General features: G+C 32.7%; 1 protein-coding gene across 1 annotated transcript in view; it reads right to left on the bottom strand.

Annotated features, from left to right (window-relative positions):
* Positions 1-22521, bottom strand: part of LOC149795549 (prominin-1-like) — a 149683-nt gene that overhangs the window by 29794 nt on the left and 97368 nt on the right. Inside the window, exons 10-12 of the mRNA XM_089963819.1 lie at positions 15133-15221; positions 14522-14604; positions 2-154 (exon numbers count right to left, since the gene is read on the bottom strand). Coding sequence (XP_089819945.1) covers positions 2-154; positions 14522-14604; positions 15133-15221 — 325 coding nt within the window. The remainder of the gene's footprint in view (position 1; positions 155-14521; positions 14605-15132; positions 15222-22521) is intronic.

The raw sequence follows: 22521 nt of genomic DNA, 5'->3' as shown, positions 1-22521 counted from the left end.
CGCCATTAGCAGTCTACTGCCGGTATGTGACACGCATCCTCGGCTGGTGGGAAGGCTAGAGCTCGTGTTCCCGATGAATCCGAAAATAACTCCAAGGATGAGCAAAGCTATGACAAGGGTCAGGATGGCACTAAGCACACTGCCTGCTATCGATCTAGTTAAGAGAGATGATGAATAAAGTATAGATAAAATCAGAGAGCGCTCATGAGGGTGAGTCCTACAATTTACGGGAGACCGATTAGATTGTCAATATTTGTACTCTTTGGTTGTGTGGAAATTAACTTATTTAAATGATACACATTCATAATTTCAGAGAATACGAGATTGACACACTTTCACCATCCATATTACTGATTATTATTATTATTATTATTATTATTATTATTATTATTATTATTATTAATATTACTGCTGCGGTTGCTGCTGATACTATTACTACTGCTACTGCTACTACTACTACTATTCTGTTTGACTCGAAGACTCTTCAATCTTAATTATGGGACTGAGGCTTGTGAGTTTTATGAAACCATGATGTACAAGGTTCATTTGTCATTTTGTAAATATATTCCTGGTACATCTAAGTCACCTCAAATGCATGAATTAGGATACATTAGTATGCAGGATACCAGTTATAAACGTATTTTGAAATGCAGACTTAAAATTCTAAAACTTCCAGAAGATATATCCTAAACAATGTTACAATTTGCATCTAAGACTGGCGGAAAATTGTGTTTTTTGGGCTCACAGTGTTAAAGAGCTTTTATTTATGTATGGAACCAGCAATGTATTATGTGCTCAGGGAATAAATAATGAAAATACCTTTCTGAGGTGGTTTAATCAGAGCTGTTGAAGATTTTTGGCGGCAAAGGCTGCATGATGAGATTAAGTATATAAAATCTATAGGTCATTCAGAGTAGAATTCACTTGTGAAAGATATCTAGAATTGTTGGGAGATAGCAATTTTAGTTATATTATCACTATGCTTAGAGCGGGGAACTTGCCAGTCAGAGGTAACACTTGATAACTTGAAGCTATTTGTTCTGATCAAAACTGTGTCAAATTTGTAATATAAATAGCGAAAAAGAATTTCATTCTATTACGTTTTAGTTCACTATATCGAGAATTACGAAGAAAATATTTACGCACCTTTCCATATAAAAATCAAACTTTAGAAACAATGTTGGTCTATATGCAAAATGGTACAGGAAAATTTCTGATGACTAATTTAACATTGTTTACTGAAAGCCTTAAATATTAGAGAAGCCGTACTATTATCAACTCCGGCTTCACAGACAGTATATCAATATTACAAAACATTTATGTGCTCCATGCAGGCGTTAGGATTCTCTTTAATCTATATCGTGTGATTATTACTGAATACTATACATTTATATTTCACCCAGACAGATAAAATAAACAATAATGTTTCCTTAAACGTATAACATTTCAAAGGGTTAAGACGGTTTATTTATTTTCTATTCAATACTAAAACACTTTTTTATATTTATAATAATAATAATAATAATAATAATAATAATAATAATAATAATAATAATAATAATAATTATTATTATTATTATTATTATTATTATTATTATTATTATTATTATTATCATTATAACAAGTGGTAGAAGTAAAAGTTTTATGATCTGTTACATTTGTTATGACTGCATGGTCTTAAACTAAGTTAAATAAAGAACCGAAAGCGAAAAGTTCACAAAATCAATAAATAAATGTATTTCTGTAGGTTAAAGAGCGAACATTCAATTTGTTCCAAAGGTTATATCCCTAGTAAAAATTATCGCATGTTCAAATAATTCCAATAATCTTCAATATGTTGATTTGCCAATAATTATGAAGGAGTTGGTGTACCAAAAGTCTTGAATAATCTGATGTACCAACAGCCTTGATGCGGCCCAATGACATACTTGTTGCGATTTTATGATCTTTAACTAAATATCAGAAATAGAAAAGAAAAAAAAAAACACATCGAGTTTAGTAAAATTCAACAAATAATTTATTTCTCTTGAATACAAAGTGAAAATTTTAAACAATTTACAGTATTATGAAACAATTTCTAAATAGTCCGAAAAGCTATATCACAAGTCCAAAATTATATAGTATTCCGAATGAAATCTAATGATTTATGGAATCAATGCCAATATCAAATGATCTGATGTGCCAATAATCTTGAATGTGCTAATGTGTTAACAGTCTTGATGTATCGCAATGCTATAATCCAAAATGTCTCTAACTGCATTCACAATACTTTCCATAAAATGATTTACTCCCGATGTGAAAGAGCACTTTGTAATTCCGATGAATAATGCAAAAAATAAATCCTAAAAGATAAAAACTGAGCAATGGAAGAAGACTGAATCAGAATCGAATATTAAAGTTGGAATGAGCAGTTCTATTATAATAAATCTTAATATTAAAACCTTAGACATAATTTGAGAACCAGGATGAGGTTCAAGAGTTCATTTTCAGAACATTCTATGTTACAAACAATATTATATAAATCACCACTACTTTGTATTTTTAATTGAACTTTCCATCAAACTGTAAATATAAATCCATGTTAGAAAATTCAAAGATCAGAAAAAACTATATCCAGAACTCAAACTTATTAAACATGATTACACTACAATAAAATATAGGCCATGATGTGGTTCAAGTAATCGTTTCCAGAACATTTAAAATTTGTAAATAAGGTTAGGCCTTGAAACACAAATTAAAGTCAACACCCTTCTTAGACAATGATGAAAGTCAGGTATGCCGAATGTACTCTACCCTCAATCGTGGACAAAGGCCAAAGCACACAATATAAATAAAATATACATATACAATTTATACGTATTATAGCCGCGATATGTGAAAATGGTGTTATTTAAATGGCGCCTTTATATTAAACCTTCGCAAAACACCGTTTCGTGTAAAACGGTTTTGTACAAATGTGCATTGTGAACCACTTACCAATATATACTAATGATATCTAATGTAGTTCATAAACTGGGTGAGATTGTTTCCGTTCATATAATTGTATTTGTTTAGAAATTAACAAAACAAGCAGCTAAATCAAGACAAAACACGAAAGAATGTACTTGAATCTAAAGAGTGCCGAACATAATCGAATTTTCAAATGCTATGTTTACAACTAAGCAGAAAGTGATTACTACAGGTTGTACTCTAATGCTGGTGGAACGTATAATATTCAATCCAGAAGAAAATCTAAACAGGGGTATTCCCTATGAAGAAAATAGTGACCTCATTCTCGAAGAAAAATGATCCAACTCGAAACTTTTTGGACCTGCAATTCATATGTGAAAATGTTGGTGTTTCTCAAGTTCAAAGGAAACATTAACAAATCGTTTCTAAATTTCAGACTATGTAACAGAAAGATGCAAAATCAATACATTTAATAAAATCAATAAAAAATGTATTTCCCTAGAATGACATATGAAATTATAAAAGACACTTACAGCTTGTCGAATGAAAACCCAAATGATCCTAAACATATTCAAAAATATAGAATGTTCCGAATGAATTGCAATAGTTTTCTCATAACCCAGAATAAATCTGAATGAGTTCTCAATAATACCAAAGTTGTTTGTCAGTCCCTAAAGTCAGTGAATACTTTCCATTTCCAATGAGTTATTTAAATAAATGAAACTTTTCATAGCATATCTAAACACAAAGATGAACGCTTCCACAGACTAAACTTAAAACAGGAACAGAGACTTTGTTTAAAAAACCTCTTGATATAAATCCACATCTAAATTATATTGCAATAGCAAATTTGTGAAAACAATCTAATTAAAAATGCTATAATATCGTCAATAAGGAGACTTTTAGAGCATTACAACCTTGTAAGCAAGGTTAGGTTTTGAAATCGACATTTAGTAAATATCTTTAAAAAATGGCAAAAGTCAAGTAGGCCGAATCTCCACTCTGAATCACAAACAAATCTCTAGCAATCAATATAAATAAAATGTACATAAATGCACGTATCAGACACTCTAATTATTATTGGCGCATATTTTGTGTTAATGTGTATGATAGTTTAATAATATACTAAGTAAATTAAATCTAATAACGTTAGTTAGTTATCTCGATTCTTTGTTACGATATATTTTGCTGTGATAATCCAAACTTTGAACAAATAATTGCGAATAAAACTGTGTATTTTACACCAACAGCATCAACGTTAATTCAACAGTGGTTATGGCTGAGGCAGCCACTGTCACCACATTAGAAGTGTCAATAGTAGAATAAGCGGTAGAAGGAGTGGAGAAAGAGTAGGAGTAGTAACAAATTTCCTTCTGTCCCTTTTGTTCTTTCGTGGTTGTGGCTACTTTAAAGGCACTGTAAAAACATTAATACCACTACTACAACAAGAATTATTCTTCCATTGTAAATAAAACTAGTATTGTCAAAAACTAGTGTACAAGTCTAGAGCCAGTGCTGTGCAAGACGTTTTTGTGCTGCTATCAATGGAACACTTATTGCTCATTTATAATCATTAAAAATAATGTCGAACATTTGTTTAAGCTATGGGTCCCTATGACGGTCAATGTAACAAACTACGAAACATAGAGTTTATTTTTATGGTAACTACTGCATACCTCATTTATCTTCATCAGATATCTCGCTGGCATACATTTTGACATGTCCATAACAATGAATGGTAAACATGCCAAAATGATGATATTCTTATTTTCTGAATTAATAAAACTTGTTATATATATGAAGACTGTGTTTGGATGTATCATAAGGTTTTCTGTTTGACTCTAATATATAAATCAAATAGAAGTAATAGAGATTATTATTATTATTATTATTATTATTATTATTATTATTATTATTTAGTCGTAGTATAGATCATGTCAAGAATCACATTGTGAAATATTGTTAAAACATAGACTAATTCAAACCAATCGCACTAAACAAAAGATCAAAACCTTTCGAAGGTAACCATTATTTTGTATAACAATATCTACTCATTTTACAATCCGTGAGTATTCAGAGGAATATTTTAGCGTCTAATATAGCGGCTATTTATAAATTGTTGTCAATGGTCATAACAGCACAAAATTTCACTTTTATTACTACTATAGAAGAGCCATCCCAATTCCAAAGTCTCGATCGCCAAGACCACTTGGTATGCTTATTTACTATCTACTGTTATACTGAAGTGTTACTAAATTAGGTTCTTTTAAACAGTAACAAGTAAAAAGGTGAAGCCAACAAACCTTTTAAAATTTAACAAATAATTTATTTCCATAGAACAACAAAGCAAAAATGAGAAAAAGAACTTACGGTTTTTCGAATCAAATCCAAAAATAATCCAAGAGTATTCCAATAATTAAAAAATAGAAGTCCTAGAAATAAAATGTTCTAATGAAACACATGAACGTCTATACAGTTACGGCAAGAAAACAATTATTTTTCAATACATCGATATTAAATCTGGTAACTGCGCAAAACAGATTCCCGGATGAGGGTCAACCTTCCGGTAAAACCAGAATTTCGAAACAGGTGCTGCATTTTGATTGTCACGTACTTCAAGTACGGCTTCGATTTACCTTTATGAAGCTACTCTAAGAAAGATTAAAAGAAAAAAAACTTGTTTATTTCAACTCATGAATCAATGTCATGAACTAGGTCAGGATTTCAAATCCAGTAAATAAAATTACATTACACTAGCATGTAACTAAATAAAAAATTAAACCTAACAAACAAGCAATGAAATTAAATCAAATATAAATTAAATAAAATATCCATAACAAAAGAAAATTGAATCATGATGTCCACAACTTTGAGAAATAAATCACTAAACAAATTGAAATCTGCTAGCAAGAGGAAACATTTTAGTGCTTCTTTGCATGAATAGAAAATAATGTGTTTTGGATTTTGTTCACAATATCTATGAAAATGTTGATGAATAGTCTATTTTTATGCATTTGTTATGTATGTATGTATGTATGTATGTATGTATGTATGTATATATATATATATGTATGTATGTATGTATGTGTGTGTATGTATGTATATATGTATGTATGTATTATGAGTCAGTTAAGGTCATTTTGGGGTGTAATGGAAATTTAACACGTGTATGATCAGATATATCATCATGAGTATTTAATAGAAGGGGCTTTGTGGGGCATAGTATGAATTTAATGCGCATAGTGGGAATTTAACATGTGCAAGACGATACAGGGCGTGAAAGGAATTAAACAAATGTTGGACTATATATGGCATAATAGAAATTAAACAGTACGTTTCCATGCTTATAAATGTATAGGGAGAAGAGGAAAGGTAATGTTTAACTACACCTACTAAGCAATGCGCTAGACTGGCCAACACTAAGGTACCTACTTTCCAACACGTAGCCATCTTTAATCCAACATCCCATATTTATTATACAACACACCGTTGGTATTACCAATCCTCAGTTATATACCACCCCTCCCGCACATACTATCTCAACGCCACTCACTATCCATCACTCAGTTGAAGTGACCTACACCCATATCAACTAAACATATTTAGGATGGAAAAGAAGGGGAATAAATCACAATCAAATAAATTAGAGTACTAGAGTTAAATCACATACACAAAAACATACTGTCTCACACACGAGTTTATGACTGTTTACACACCCCATACCCACAAACATATTTAAACGCCTTGGCACTGAGGTAGGGGTTTAGTTTTTAGGTGTGAACGGCAAAGACATATAGGAACATAAGTCAGAATTTCAATTATTGAACAGGATGTTGTTTCTAAAGAACTCGGTGACCCTAAAAAGGGCAATTGGGACGATTATCCAACTGGTTAGCACATGTTAGCATAGGAAGCACTGCTTCACTGTTCTTGTCCACAAATGCTCCGTACTACTGAACCTTAGACCAATACTCTCTTGAGACACAATTGCCTTTCAATGAAAATGCAGGACTGTTGCGGCTGGAACGATTATTCTTAGATACAATAGTGACTTAAATTTAACTATGTGCGTTTATCATGTTAACATGAATTTTCCCCATACCTTCTCCTTTTCTATCATTAACAGACAATGATGAATTTGAAAGAAACATAATAAAGATTTTGCGAACTCTATGTATAAGGTCAGGAAGACAAACATACGTTTTGTTCAACAACAAAAAATATGAAAACACTGAACAGTGACCAGATGGAAGAGAGTACAAACAAAGCCGTCAGTGTATTACATGACAACTCTGCGGAGTTAATAATTCAGAGATCAGTTGGAACTGATAAGGGTCAATAAAGCAACTGCAGCAGTAGCAGAAGTAGAAAATGTTTAAATTAGTTACAGCTGATGATGTACTGTTCATGTTCTGTTAATTAAACCCCAACGGTCCGTTTCCTCGCCAACCGTATTTCATAGAAATGATATAATACCCATTAATTGCCAAATGAAATATAGTAAATTCTATAAAACGTGTGCGTGTGATGTACTGAAAACCAATTCAAGACAAATATATACTTACATTTGTTAGGTAGATTCTGGTGAATAAGAATGGGTTTGAAAATGTAAAACATATCAAATTGGAAATTCTTTTAACCGTCTTTACTTTTAAATTCCTTCACAGGACATCTTCTGATGTTTCTTCTGATTGACTTACACTTGAATTTCTAAGGTTTTTCTTATGCTGCTGAACGCTGTTCTTTGTTTTCCTATCTTATGTGACACTCTGAAGATAGCTGTCCTCTGTGTGCACATTTTTAACATGTCTATTTAACTGAGCTTTTGTTTCTTCTGCCTTGAAGGTACAGTTTTAAATTTGTGAACTTTCTGTAGCTAGATGTCACTTCTCGTGATGGACATAGTACGTACCTTGCATTTCATCTTGCGACGAATAGATAGAAGGCTCTCTGAATGTATATGTTATAATGGCTCTCTGTAAATCTCTGAGAGATGCAAGATCTGATGCCGCTTTGACATTTTCACAGATCGGAACTAAATGAGTGTTACATATATATATATATATATATATATATATATATATATATATATATATATATATATATATATATATATATATATATATATATATATATATATATATATATATATATATATATATATATATATATATATATATATAGATAGATAGAGAGAGAGAGAGAGAGAGAGAGAGAGAGATATGTGACCCAGTCAAGTAATGTTTGAAACAACAACCGACATGAAATGATCAAGGATTAATGAGGCCAAGCGGCAGAAGCGTTCTGTGAAACCTGGCTTTCTACATGAATTTGTCGCAGAAACGTACGCTAGTGATTTTAGAGAACATGGTAGAACCTGCTCAAACAATAACGGCATCTTCCATAAAACGGAGATAATCAAGGTCAGGTAAGCACATAAGTCGGTATGTAACCCCTGAAGATTATATTTGCATTGGAGGCACGGAACAGGGAACTTTCATAAAATTTGGAACGATTGCATAAAAGGTAAAATAAAGAGTCAAATCTTTGGTCCAGGCACAGGAAGCAGCGGTCTTCCATATATCATTAACTGAAGCGACAATGCAAGCTAACGACAATTTAAGATCTCTTTTGTGGACCCACTTTAGTACACCTAGAACGATTTCTTCCAAAATCGTAGAGAAAAGTGAACACTTCAAGCAATGGAATGACTAGATTGACATGACTGATGGAAAACTTACTTTTCATATGATACACTTCGTATCTCCAAATAGCTGTGGGAGAATGTAAAGTTTCATTTGCGAATTTCACTCACAGTACCAATTGAATTATCGACTTGATTCACAACCATCAAGATCAAATGTTTGTAGCCGGTGCCATCGTGGTGGATCTAATTTACCTAGAAAAGCATGATACATCGGAAAGGAAACAATTATGGGAGAATATTAGAATATTGCCCAGAACCAAACTAAAGAAGACTAGCAAAATTACTTTTTGAACAAGAAACAATTTTGAACGAAACTGTGCTTGATAGTCCTGAATCATAAAAAGCTTTAAGATGTGCTGGATCCTCATCATACATTGAAATTATATCTATAAATGTTTTGTTCAAATTTCATCTTTCGAGGACATGGTTTTCCAGAAGAAAGATACACTCGCATTTGTTATCTCAAATTCATTTCGATGTTCTAACTAGAATCACAAGATTTCTCAGATACAGTTTCTAGTGTGACATATGCAATCAAGTATAAGAATTTAACAGTTGTGAGCACCATATTCATTGTGGAGAGGATTTTATTGTTTGTTATGTCTCCAACCCTTGCATTCATGAAAGGCCAGAAAGTATTCGATACTGAAAAAGTAAGCAAATATTCGTTCTTTCGGCATATTAAGATCGACATTGCATTAAACAATCGCAAACAGAAATGTGCTTGCGAATTAGTGACACTCTGCCCCATCTGTGGGTCACCAATATTAAATTTAAAAAAAATGACATGGAACCTGAAATGTCAGTGAACGATGACGAGAACAAGAAACATAAATTATATCATCGCGTCAATGTTATCCTTTCTAATTTCGAATGTTTTAATATTCCTAACCTTTAATAGGCCCATAGGCACAGCCAGCGAGATCCTTGGCAAGCATCAAAGAATTAAGAAGCCCCGTGTCACAGCATATGCCATCGATCTCTGTGATGTGAGCAGCAAAACTTAGGAGGAAGCGGGGAGACATTGAAGGAGCAGAAAAATGACGAGAGCTTAACAACAGGGTTAAGAAGAGCTCAAAGAAAGCGATAGAAAGCTGGTTAGAGGAGCAATGTAAGGAAACTGAGAAAAGCTTGAAGCAGACTAACATTAAAACGCCATACCAGTTTGTGAAAGACATGCAAATAGACAAAAAGAGGAGATCTACCACGATCCAGGATAAGGCTGGTAAGAGTCTCACAGATGATCAAAAGATCCTTAACAGTTGGACAGAATACTATTCAGATCTTTATAACCAGGAGACTTCTGGAGACAAAACTGTAATAAACGTCCCACTGACCACAACATAGATTGACCACCCGACCCTCAGTGAAGACGTAGAGGCTGCAGTAAAGGCACTAAAGAATAAAAAGTCAGTTAGGGTAAACAATATGCCTGCAGAACTTGTTCAAGCAGGATGAACTTCCGTGACAGATGTCCTCAAAACAATCTGCAACAAAATCTGACACTCAGGCTAATGACCCACAAAATGAACAAAGTCTTTGCTCATCACTCCTAAGAAATGGAATCTGCAGCAGTGTCAGAGCTACCGGAAAATAAGCATCATCAGTCAACCAAAATATGCATGTTACATCTGTCCATCAGAACTCAAAACACAGTGTCGCGTGATGCAAGTCATGAGTACAATAGTACGTTTACAGCTAGCCATGTCCTTTTGAAACAGTATCTTACAATGGGTGAATTAAACAGTAACGCCATTTTTTGGATGGGCCTGTAGTCATAACTATGACCAATTATGACTGAAACGTTGGTGATTCCTCGATTCAATAAGTTAGCATATATCACTCTACTTCTCACTTTCTTCCCTCATCTCTCTTTCTATATTCCTCTGTCTCTCTGTCTCTGTCTGTCTCTCTCTCTCTCTCTCTCTCTCTGAAACTTTTTTGGACTACAATCATTTCAAGACGATAACTTTCATAAATTTCATAATAAGGAATAAGCATCTTTTATACAGCAAGGAGAAGAAGGGAAGAAGAAACGAGGCATAACAAGCATGATTGTCAGTGGTCAGCATAATGATGCTTGTGACACCGTAGGTGTATTCCACCAGATCACGAACGAACTGAAGGCGAGAGTTCTAAATGTAATCGTTTATTTTTTCATGCCTTAGAGAAAAATACATACACTTCCAAAATATCTAAATTATCCATAGCAACAACAACAGATGCAAAAACAATAGCAGCGACGACGACTTGGATGGGATAATTGGCTAAACAGTTACAACAGCCACAGGTGCCATGATATTAACAATTGAATGCCGATGAAAAAATGAACGTAACATTAAGTGTTATATTCCAGTAAAGACATTGATTCGAGACAAATGAACCAAGCCTTAAGCGTTCTGTACCAGTAAACGCATGTATTCGAGACAAATGACATGGATTCGAGAAACATAGAATTATAGCTGTCGTATTAAAAACTCTACCCGGGAGGTGCAGTTATCATGGTTATCATTAATATCAACGATCCAGGACAAAAGTTATTAACTCTTTTAAGGCCACAACAGTATTCTAGTAAACGATATCTGTCATAATTTCCCAATTTGGCTATGATTTTGTCTTTTCTTTCTGTGATTGTGTGCATGTGTGTTTGTATAAAGGTAGATATGTATCAAAAACAAAAAGCCCATAACTTCAACTTAATTGGAATGTTTTCATTGTATTTCTGCGTGCCTGAAAAGTTATTTATTTCACTTTCTTTCCTCTCAGAATAAATAAGGTCTATAATCAAAGCTTTATTGTTAGCTATTGACATGATAAAGGAATTATCAGTTTATCTTGTGGAATAAACTGCTGTGAGTAAAGCGTTTGACCGGTGTATATAGAAAAATACACACATTAACGCATACATACATGATAGTATAGTTTGGTACTTAAGGCATATTCGGGCAATATCGGACATAACAGGAATCTATCTTATGTGGCGTAATGGGAATTTAAGATAGATAGACTTACATGGTATATAATAAAATTTAATACCATGCCTCTCTGATTACATATAATCAGAAAGTTAATGTTATTATTCTACTTACTAACCAATATGCGGGTTCGATTGGCCATCACAATGCAAACATGTAGCATCATGTTTCACCCAGTCACATAATCCTGACACTAGTCCGACAGTCTTACAATTTACTTCTTAATGCTGGGCGCCAAGCGAGGCAGCTGCTAGTACCATTGTTTTAATAGTATTTGGTATAACTCAGCCGGGGTTCGAACCCTCATCCGGGAATTTTGCTCTAAAAACTTAAGCCACCGGAGCAAACGAGTCTAGAAAAGGATCGTTAGCCCCAAGATTCGTATCAATGCATTGCTAAGTAGACATAAAATTGATGTAGTCAGTTATCAGTGTCCTAAAGAGTTGCGTGGCAAGTTTAATGCTTGAATATGGTCGTTTCTGGTGTGGGACAACTCACGTTGGAGAAGAGTAAGTAGGTGTGTTAAAGTTCTTGGTGAACAGGGTCAATTCAGTCTTCTACAAAAAGGACACTAGTCATTACTGTCAACTTCTCAAAGTTTGTTGTTGTCTACGTGTGTGTGTGTGTTCTAGTCATTAATTGGGCCGTAATGCATAATTTTCATATGATCCCATTGTGCATCGACTCTTTGTAAGGTGGACTTCCCATCGTGCCACGTACCGTCCCTGCAATAGCATATTTCCTTTGAACCTCAAATTCATAGGACCTATCCATAATGTTAACATTCTACTACGTCCAATCAAATTTCCAAAGATCCCTAGAGTGACCTGTCCATAGTGTTAAATGTCTATACGCTCGCATAATAGTTTAAAACCGCCAATGTTAAATCTCCATTAGTCCCACACTGTCCCAAACGATAATGTACCATATACCCTTATATTGACCTAGACTCTAATATTACATTTCCAGTGGCTCATATAGTTATTATCTTGCCCTCCATAGTGACACAAATCCCCTTTGATGTATCAACAACTACAACTTCCACCACTGTAATATATACTCCTTATAGTATATCTACTACTGTAAACATCCCCATGTGTTCATTATCATACCCCGATAATGCCCAGCAACTACTATTATCAAAACAGTTTCGCCACCGAGTCTTTCTATCGGAAGATGGTGGAAGATGGTATTCATTTAATGTGATTATAACCTGCATAAATTTGTACTAAAAAACAATCTAACCTTTTCTCCATATTCCCATAATCAAATCCCATAATCAAAACATATCTAACAAGAAAGCAAACGCCCACAAGTATGGTATCAAAGTTGATGAAAATATAAACATGAAAATCATAGGTTTTTTATGTGATGTGGTGTGATTTGGATTTGTAACGTAGCTTTAACAATCTTTCATTCATATCGCTACGATGTCTGCAATGTGGCAGTTTATAGTGATGTCTAGCACTGGGGCATCATGCCGCAGACATGTAGCATGATGTTCCACCCAGTCACATTATTCTGACACGAGGATGACCAGTCCTAACACTAACCTCTTAATGCTGAGCGCCAAGCGAGGCAGCTGTTAGTACCATTTTTGTAAGTCTTTGGTATGACTCGGTCGGGGAACCCATTCGAGGCGGACGAACTAACCACTAGGTCACCGGATCGTTTTTTTTTAATCACTAACTTACTAAGTAATCACAAATAATAAAAAATATGGCATACATTTTATACGTATTAAAACTTGACTTTATTAAATTTCAAAATGATATACATGTAAGATAAATTTCTGATGAATTCTTTTAAATATGATTTTTTTTAATATAAAAAATACTGATGCTAATATAAAATTGGACAGTTTTGGCATTTTATATCAATACGCATTTGTTTAAGAAGTCTTAGCATGTTAGCCTGCACCTAAACACAAATTGCTTTCATTCATGCATATTATTATTATGTGAGGGGTAACATTTGTCCATTGCGCTTAAACAACCTTGCCTAATGTTATGATATTTACATCATGTTGGTTGTGTCATTACAACAGCTATAGACGTTGCTGTACTTAGTGAAGGAAAACCGTGTGGAAATAAAGCTGTCATTATGTTAGGTGGCATTATTACACTGGGGCTGTAGCAACACACACGTGCTACAAAGATTCATCTTTCTCTGCATATTCCCTACTTTGTTAACCACAATGTTTCATTGTTATTCCGTTCATTTTAAGAATTATAATCTATCCTGTGGATTATGTTTTTATTTGGTGTTGTTTATTTTTAGTAATGATAATGCTTTTGGCTTTCACATGCTGATCTCTTTTCGGTTTTAGTTATATCTGATCATTCGATAAAAGGCCGTGTATTTATTACTTCTTCTTTAGTAAGCATATATGATATTTTCTATGATGCAAATAAACAAGATTATCACCAACATTAGCAATAATGAAGAAAAATAAACAATTATTGTTTTATCTAAAATGACGATCCATGCTATAAGGTATGCCTGACAAAGATTTCGCTGCAATGATTACAATCTTGATTAGTACCTTATAAATGCAATATTTGAAACGAATAGCAAACTTTAGAAGAAATAAAGCAGAGAGTAACTTCATGAGTTAGAACTTATGAAATAATATTAAATGTCCTGCAGCTAAATCTGTTAATGGTAGCTTAAAGTAAAATGGTTAAATAGAAGAAAACTATTAGTAGCTTATGAAATAATCTTAAATTTTAAATCTATTCAGGAAACTTCATGAAAAATTGCTAAGAGAAGAAAATTATTAGTAGTTTTAAAAAGTGTACTACCTTTTCATGTTAATAGAAAAAAAATAATCAAAAACAAAAGGAGACCTATAAGTGTATTGCTTATAAGAAAAACTAGTTTTCTTTACCTATATTTATTATACGTTAGTGCTTGGTCGGAATAGTGAGTAACGGTCCTTTTGAGGGAATCAACATTAATCCCGCTCTGGGTCTGAAAATAATAATAATAATAATAATAATGATAATAATAATAATAATAATAATAATAATAATAGTAATAAGGAGTTCTTTCAACTTATATCTTTTCTCTATTTGAAGCATTTTCTGCATTAATACAAACATATTCTTCAGTGTTAATTTTGACAAATGGTTTTATAAAAGTATTTTAAGTATGATTTAAATACGTTTTTGTTTGGTTAAGGTCCATTTCAAGAAGTTCCATTGCGTCATCAAAGAGCAGCAAATTATTAAGAAGATAACAAGTGTTTTTCGATATAGAGAACTGTACTAATTATGTCGTGACATGCATATGTGTTTTGTTAACTCCTTGATAACAAATTTTCTCTCATGAACACGAAAGGATTTACATTTCCACAAACAGTCGCAATAGGGTTCTTTTCCATTAAAATACATTCAAAAGATATACTTCTTAAGATACAACATTCATTTTCATGAGTAGTAATGATCAATCACTGTCATCACCTTACTAAGTGGATTTTATAGGAAAAGTTCAACTTACTTCATGCCTGAACTTCTTTATCATGATTACAACGTCATCGATCTTGTCATAAATGTCTTTGAACAGTTTATCAACTTTTGGTTTCATATCTGTAAATAATGAGCAAACAAAATGACATGAATAAAATATAACTTTGTTTAGTACTCAAAGGTGGCGGGACATTCTTACAATCATTGGACATTTTTATCACGATACGAGGCCAAATAGTTTCTTTAGTGTCATAAAGAAATGTCATAATACATCCATGTCTACTAATATTGAGTAACATAATGATATACAGCAAACAACGATTGGCAGTTTAATAATAGCTAAAAAATTATACTTACACAAAGCAAATGGAATATATATCTGCTCTTATATAAGGAGTGAAAGAAAAATGCTTAGTAAAATTTAACAAAATAGTTTATATCTCTTGAGTACAAAATGAAAAAAAGAAAAAGGAACTTGCTGTAGTGCGAATGAAATCCGAAATGGTGCAAAAGGTACAGACACAAGTCCTAATAATATAAAGTCCTGAATAAAACCTAAAGACGATGACGTGTTTATTTTAGCTTATGGAAATACAGTTTTTGTTGAATTAGAGTAATGCATTTTCCAGTTAGAATACACTATAAATTCCAGTGAATGTCTTTATCCAAGAATTTTGTCAGAGCACTTCCACAGAAAACAATCACTTGAATTAAATAATTTGAAAGAAATAAAATTCAGCCCAACCTGCTTAAACAATAATACAACTTGAAGTGTTCAATTTCATGTTGTTCTCTACTTGACCTCAGGTCCCAATTAACATATTCTATAATAAAAGAACACGAACTAACGGAGAAAAATATTCTAGAATAATCTAATGAGCCTTGTTTATTTACAACACATAAACCTGCTAATTTCACTTAGGGAATTCCAAAAAAGCATATTTTCTACTTCCAGTTGACCTGAATAATAGTCCTGATATTAAACTCATACGCATAGAGAATATTGTAGCTATGTGTTGCCTGTTGACATGAGTAAAATAAAAAAATAAAAAAGCCAATCCGGTCAAGCAGAAAGAAACTTAATTTAGGACAAGGTTAAGTCAAGCACACAATATTACATTACAATAGCATGTTATAAAATAACAAAATTGTAAAGCTAACAATCAACAATTACATTAAATATACATAACACTTCCCCTTATAAAGAAAAAAGAAGATTTATTTAATTAAGCTTTCTTTTTACTACAACTCAAATATGCATGTTGTTAAAAGAAACATAAGACGAAATCTTTTGAATGACTCAAAGTATACATGAAACAATATATTTATGTACACCTGAAAGTGCATCTGCTATTTAATTGTATTTTCCCTTGATGTGCCAGATGTCAGGATTGTATTCCTGCAACAACAAACTCTACCTAAATAAACCCAATCAGAAGATACCTAATGCTCATCTGTAACCAATTCCTGCACTTGACGAACCATTTAGCAGCATAATGGTAGATTGTGTTGGTCCCTTACCCAAGACCAAGACAGGTAACCAATACCTGTTGAGAATAATGTGTACGTAAACAAGATTTACAGAGGCAATTCCTTTGAGGAATATTAAAACTAAAACCATACTAAAATCTTTGAGAAATATTTTAACTCAATTCGGCCTTCCCAAATCTGTCTAATTTGATCACGGGTAAAATCTTTTGTCTGTAATTTTCAACCAGTTACGCCTGAATTTTGGCATCCAGCAATTCAAGTCAATAATGATATTATGGTATGGCAAAACTACAATGGAGAGAACTTTTGAGTCTGGTGATGGAGTTATACTTCTCTTCCTCATTCTTCAAAAGTTTCTTTAGATTAGGTATTACGGCCCTTACAAAATAAAGAAGAAAATGAATGAGTTAAAATATAATAATAGTACTCCTGGTATGTACATACATTAAAGGAGTACCAGTATGATGAGAGAGACAGCCATATTAATCCTGAAATTAGTTTAGTTGTACCTGTCTCACTCACTAGGGATATAAGAGAAACGACGCAATCGGACTCTACAGATTTTGGATTGACAAATCTTCCGAGTTAAGAATGTGTGAATAATCTGGACAAGAAACTTTGACATTTGTAGCAAAAAGAAAATAAAAAACTCAAACAGTTATTATTTAAATATGAGTACTTAGTTCCAGATGTTCCTTAAAGAACAAACAATGTTTTAGTGAAGTTGAAATTTTAAAATACACCCCTGTAAAACAACTCCCATACAGGATGAATCCTCTCAAACAGGAATACCTGAAAAAACGTTCAGTATTTGCTGGAGAATGATTTCATTGAGCACAGTAAATTTGACTGCAGTTCACCATGTATACTTAATCCGAAACCAGATAAAACGTTCCGTATGTGCACTGATGATAGGAAGGTGAACAGTGTGCAACACAGCTTCATTTCCATTACCAAGAATCGATGACTGCATTGAATAAAATTGGAAATGCGAACTGTCACTAAATTTGAACTTCTGAAATCATTTCGGCAAATGCGACTGACGGAAAGTGCAAAGGAAAAATGTCATTATTCATGAATTCCATATAGACTTTATCAATATAAAGTCATGCTGTTTGGTTTGAAGGGTTCGCCAAGTACTTTTCAACGTCAACTGAATACGAGTACCTCTAGTCTAGATGATTGTGATGCTTACATCGATGATGTCATCATCTACAACGACACCTGTAAAGACCATTTAGCGGAAATTCTTTGACAGATTCACTGATGCAAGTTTGAAAATTAATTTATCCAAAGTTGAGTTTGATGAGATTTTTGAACATTTCTGTGACATATCGTGGGACATGGACACTCATTTAAACTGTTGATGCAAGTGATGATGGGGTTGGAGCAGTATTGATTCAAGAAAATAAAAATGGTGTTGATCGTTCAGTGTTCTATTTTTCTAAGACATTAAATAGGCATCAGATAAATTATTCTACAGTCGAGAAGAAATGTTTGGCTTGGATATTGTCGTTACATTATTTTTAAATTTACGTTAGTTCATTAGTGTTTAGTAGTCACAACCCACTTACTTTCATGTTATTGCGAGAATATACTATTGACATTGTGCACAAGAAGGGAAAATATAATTAATAGAAGGTGTGATTTGCAGTGTATTGATATGTACTATTTGATGCATACTTCGTATGATTCAGAACATTTCATCTTATGTTATTATAAACCACATATATAGTTATTACATAAATCGTTCTTTTTCTTTTTATGGGGGAAGTGTTATCTGTATCTAATTTAACTGTTTGTTTGTTAGTTTTAATTTTTTTAATTCTATCACATGCCATTGTAATGTAATATTTTTACTGGATTTTATATTGTCAACAACAGAGTCCAGTTCTGTTTGACCTGGATGATTTTTTAATTTTTATTGTCGAGGAAAATAACTACGAACGGAAACATTGTATCTAGTTATGACATTGTTTCAAAATTTTTGACAGATTTAGTGAACAACTTTTAAAATGTATTTATATCTCTCTCATGGTAAGGATCATTAAATTGTGCCAAGGTCATACCTCGACTTCGTGATAATATGAACTCGTGACCCCCATCCTGGAATCTGTTTTGCGTTTTAGTTAGTCTTATAACTGATGTGATGATAAGAATTCTATCAATCGTTCCTTATCACGTGAAATCAAGTTGTTTCATGTTGTGTACACGTTTGGGTGAGTTATCATTTTCTTCAAATTATTGAATTTTTCAAGTGATTATTTTGCATGGAGATACAAAAGTGCTCTGATAATTCTTGGACAAAGACATTTACTAGAGGTTATACGGAATTCAAAAATTGGAATAATATTTTCTGTGATTCAACAAAAGACTGTTGACACATCAGTACAACGCTGAATATAAAAGACGCCATCGCCTTCTATTTGGATTTTGATCGGAACTTAATCTGTGATTCACTTAGCACTTTTCATTGATAGGACGTGTGTTGTTTGAATTTTTGGATTCATTTTGGATTTAAATCGAAAAACCGTATCTTATTTTATATTTTACTTTTTATTCTAGGGAAATAAATTATTTGTTAAAATTTACAAAGCTTGTTGTCTTCGCTCTTAGCTGGTACTTTTTTAAGAGCATTGACTCGTACACAATAGGATCGACATTTTGATCAAAACAAGGCTTGTCAGTTACAAGTGAATTAACCACAACCTTATCTCCATCTATGTCTTCGCCTAGTAAAAAATGAACGCCCTTAATGGGTAAATCCAACACTATTCCGACTGTCACGGGTCCTGTGACTAAGTCTCATGATAAATTTATACAATGGAGAGGAACATCAACAAAGTCACACTCTACTCCCTGAATTAGAAGAAGACGTCTCAGAGAAAGGCCAAATATCCGATAATAGAATACTCTGAGAATGTCCTGTATGTCTTAAATTTTTAATAGGGATGAGATTGACAGAATCACTCATAAGTGATATTGAACCCTTCGACATAAATGGTCTATAATTCTCCATCATATAAACAGGCTGTTATTTATTAAACCCAACAAATGTATTGGCCATGACATCTTAGAAATAAGAGCATTTGGAACAGAACTGTCTTAATTCTGATGCCTAATTGTTAATTTGTAGCAATTATAAATAATGTATCCTTTATTCTTGCAATAGGTACATGTAGAAAGAGATAAGGAGTTATGCTCATCAAGATTGGTCTTAACGTAAAATATGGACGCGATTCTTCAACTCTTCAAGTAATAGGAGTTGTCTTATATTTTCGCAATCTTTATCAACTTTCTTGGCAAAATACCACCTATCATATAAGTGCTCTTTTTCTCTTGCAAATTCGACATGAGTATGCGCAGTATCTTTTGTAACGTTCCTGAATGTTTTAAAATAAGCTACAGGGATTAATCCATAACCCTTATAGATCCTTTCCTTAACCCGATAATAGTCAGCACTTTGCTGTACTCATCGGGATGAATAGATGTATCGGACAAAAAAATTCACTCTGTAATAATAGAGTCCAATGTCCTTTTGGCCATTTGGTATTTTCAGCACTGGTTTCAAAATGAGGACAATATTTATCTACTTGCGTTTCCCCAAAAAGGAGACACTATCTTAATATTCTCAGAAAAAACAAAACAGGGATGTGCTTTTCACTTGCTAGCTCGAATTCTTTTGATCCAAATTGATAATAGCTTTCTTTATTCTCTCCTTCTCTCTGCAATTCTCTTTCTTCCTTTTGCATTTACATTTGTCTTTGTATTTGTTTTTCTCTCTCTCCTCTGTCTCCAATTGATTTTGCATTTTTCTTTTTTTGTAATTGCATTTGTCTCTCTCTCTTTCCATTCTGCTTTATCTAACTGCAAGTGTCTTTCTTGACGCGCAAGCTTTCCTAGTTCTAATTAATTCTTGTATTTTAGTTTTAACTCTTTTACGTTTATGTTAGAGTCTGGTACTGATTTACTAATCAAATCCAAAGCACTTATTTCCAAAACATTCTTTTCCACCAAATATTGGACCAAAATATTTATTTCTTCCTTATATTAAAAACCTTTCGCCTCAGAAACATTACATTTTCTGGCAAGCTGATGCAATTGATATTTTCAAGGAATCTAACTGCTTCTGCATAAGATTTGAAATACAAATATCCATTTCAGCTGACGTTGTAAACGGCTTGCTGATTTCACGAAAGATTTCTAATATATGAAATATTACTTGGGATTTTAAACATTCCGAAACGAAGAGAATTTAAATTTCAAAGCAAATAGTTCTGAATGTTTTAGCGAAATTCATATGCCGGACGAGTCCCCACTTTTCTGTTACGAGTCTACCCTTTTCAAAGTAAAAGAAAAGAGTGAAAGAAAAATCTTTGTAAAACTTAATAATTTGTTTTCCCATTATGCAAGGTGAAAATGAAAAAAATTTTACTTACGGTATTGCGAATCAAATCTAAAAAACAAGAACTACGGACACAAGCCCTAATAATATAACTTCCTGTATGAAAACTCAGAACAAGTCCCGAAGAAATCCGAAACTGAAAGCAATAACGTGTTCTTTATAGCCTATGGAGTGTTGATTGTCAAGAATCTTTTGTTGAATCACAGTAATATAATTCCAGGTTTGAATATACTATAAATTCCAGTCAATGTCTTTATCCAACAATTTTAGCAGTGCACATTTGTATTGCTAAAGAAAATGATCACTTGAATCCAATAATTTGAAGAAAATAGAATTCAGCACAAACCGGTCACAACATTATCCAACTTGAAAGTGCATGATGTTAAAGAACGAATGACCAAGTCCTATATATATATATAGTTCTGTGCTTAACCTCAGGTCTCAATAAACATTTTCTAAAAACAAACATTACTTTATGGAAAATAACCTTCAAGAATGATCTAACGAGACTCGTTTAGACGATAACCTGTAAAATTCACTAGGGAATTCCAAAACTCGACCTAAAATAACATTATTACTACTTCTTATATACCGGAATAATACTGCTGATATTAAGCTCATACATATAGAGAATACTTTAGGTATGAATTAGTTGTTGATATAATCGAAATACAAAAATAACAAGTCAATCAGGTCAAGCAGATATGAACTCAATTCTGGGTAAGGTCAAGAACAGCAGACAATGTTACATTACAACAGCATGTAATGAAATAAAAAAAACTAAGAAACAAACAATTAAATTAAATATACATATACATTTATATCTCTCTGTCTTTATATATATATATATATATATATATATATATATATATATATATATATATATATATATATATATATATATATATATATATATATATATATATATCCACTAATTATAATAAAGATTTAAACAACAGAGCTTTCTATTTAATATTAGTCAAATATAGATGTCATAAAATTGTCGTAAGATGAAATCTTATGAACGAGACAAGTACACATGAAAAATTATAATATTTCTATACACTTGAAAGTGCATCTTGTGCTGTATTGTGTTTTCCTTATATATACCTTTTATCAATACTGCATTGCTTCAACAAAAAAATCTACCTAAATAATCTTTGATCTTTTTCATCTTGCCATTGAAAGTAAAGGGATTGTGATCACAAAATGCAGTAGTCGGAGAAGTAGCTGAACTAAAACAGACTTCATAGTGACGCAATGCCAATTTCAAAGCCAAACATTCCTTCTCGGTTGTGGATTAATTTCTCTGGTGCTCATTTAATTTCCATGTAAAATAGTACACGCAATGATCTACGCATGTTTGCCTTCCTGGGGTATTACCCTATTAATACCATCAACAGACATTTTAAGTGATTTAAGGGATCTGAAACAAATGTATAGCCTTTTACTTATCAAAAGCCTCCTGACATTTGCAAACGAATGAAAATTGGTTTTCTTACTCAACAAATGTATCGGGTTCAG

This window comes from Sinohyriopsis cumingii, chromosome 7 (genome assembly GCF_028554795.1).
Source record: "Sinohyriopsis cumingii isolate HCF-2022 chromosome 7, ASM2855479v2, whole genome shotgun sequence".
In the NCBI taxonomy this organism is placed as follows: Eukaryota; Metazoa; Mollusca; class Bivalvia; order Unionida; family Unionidae; genus Sinohyriopsis; species Sinohyriopsis cumingii.
This window is presented reverse-complemented; position numbering and strand designations above follow the sequence as displayed.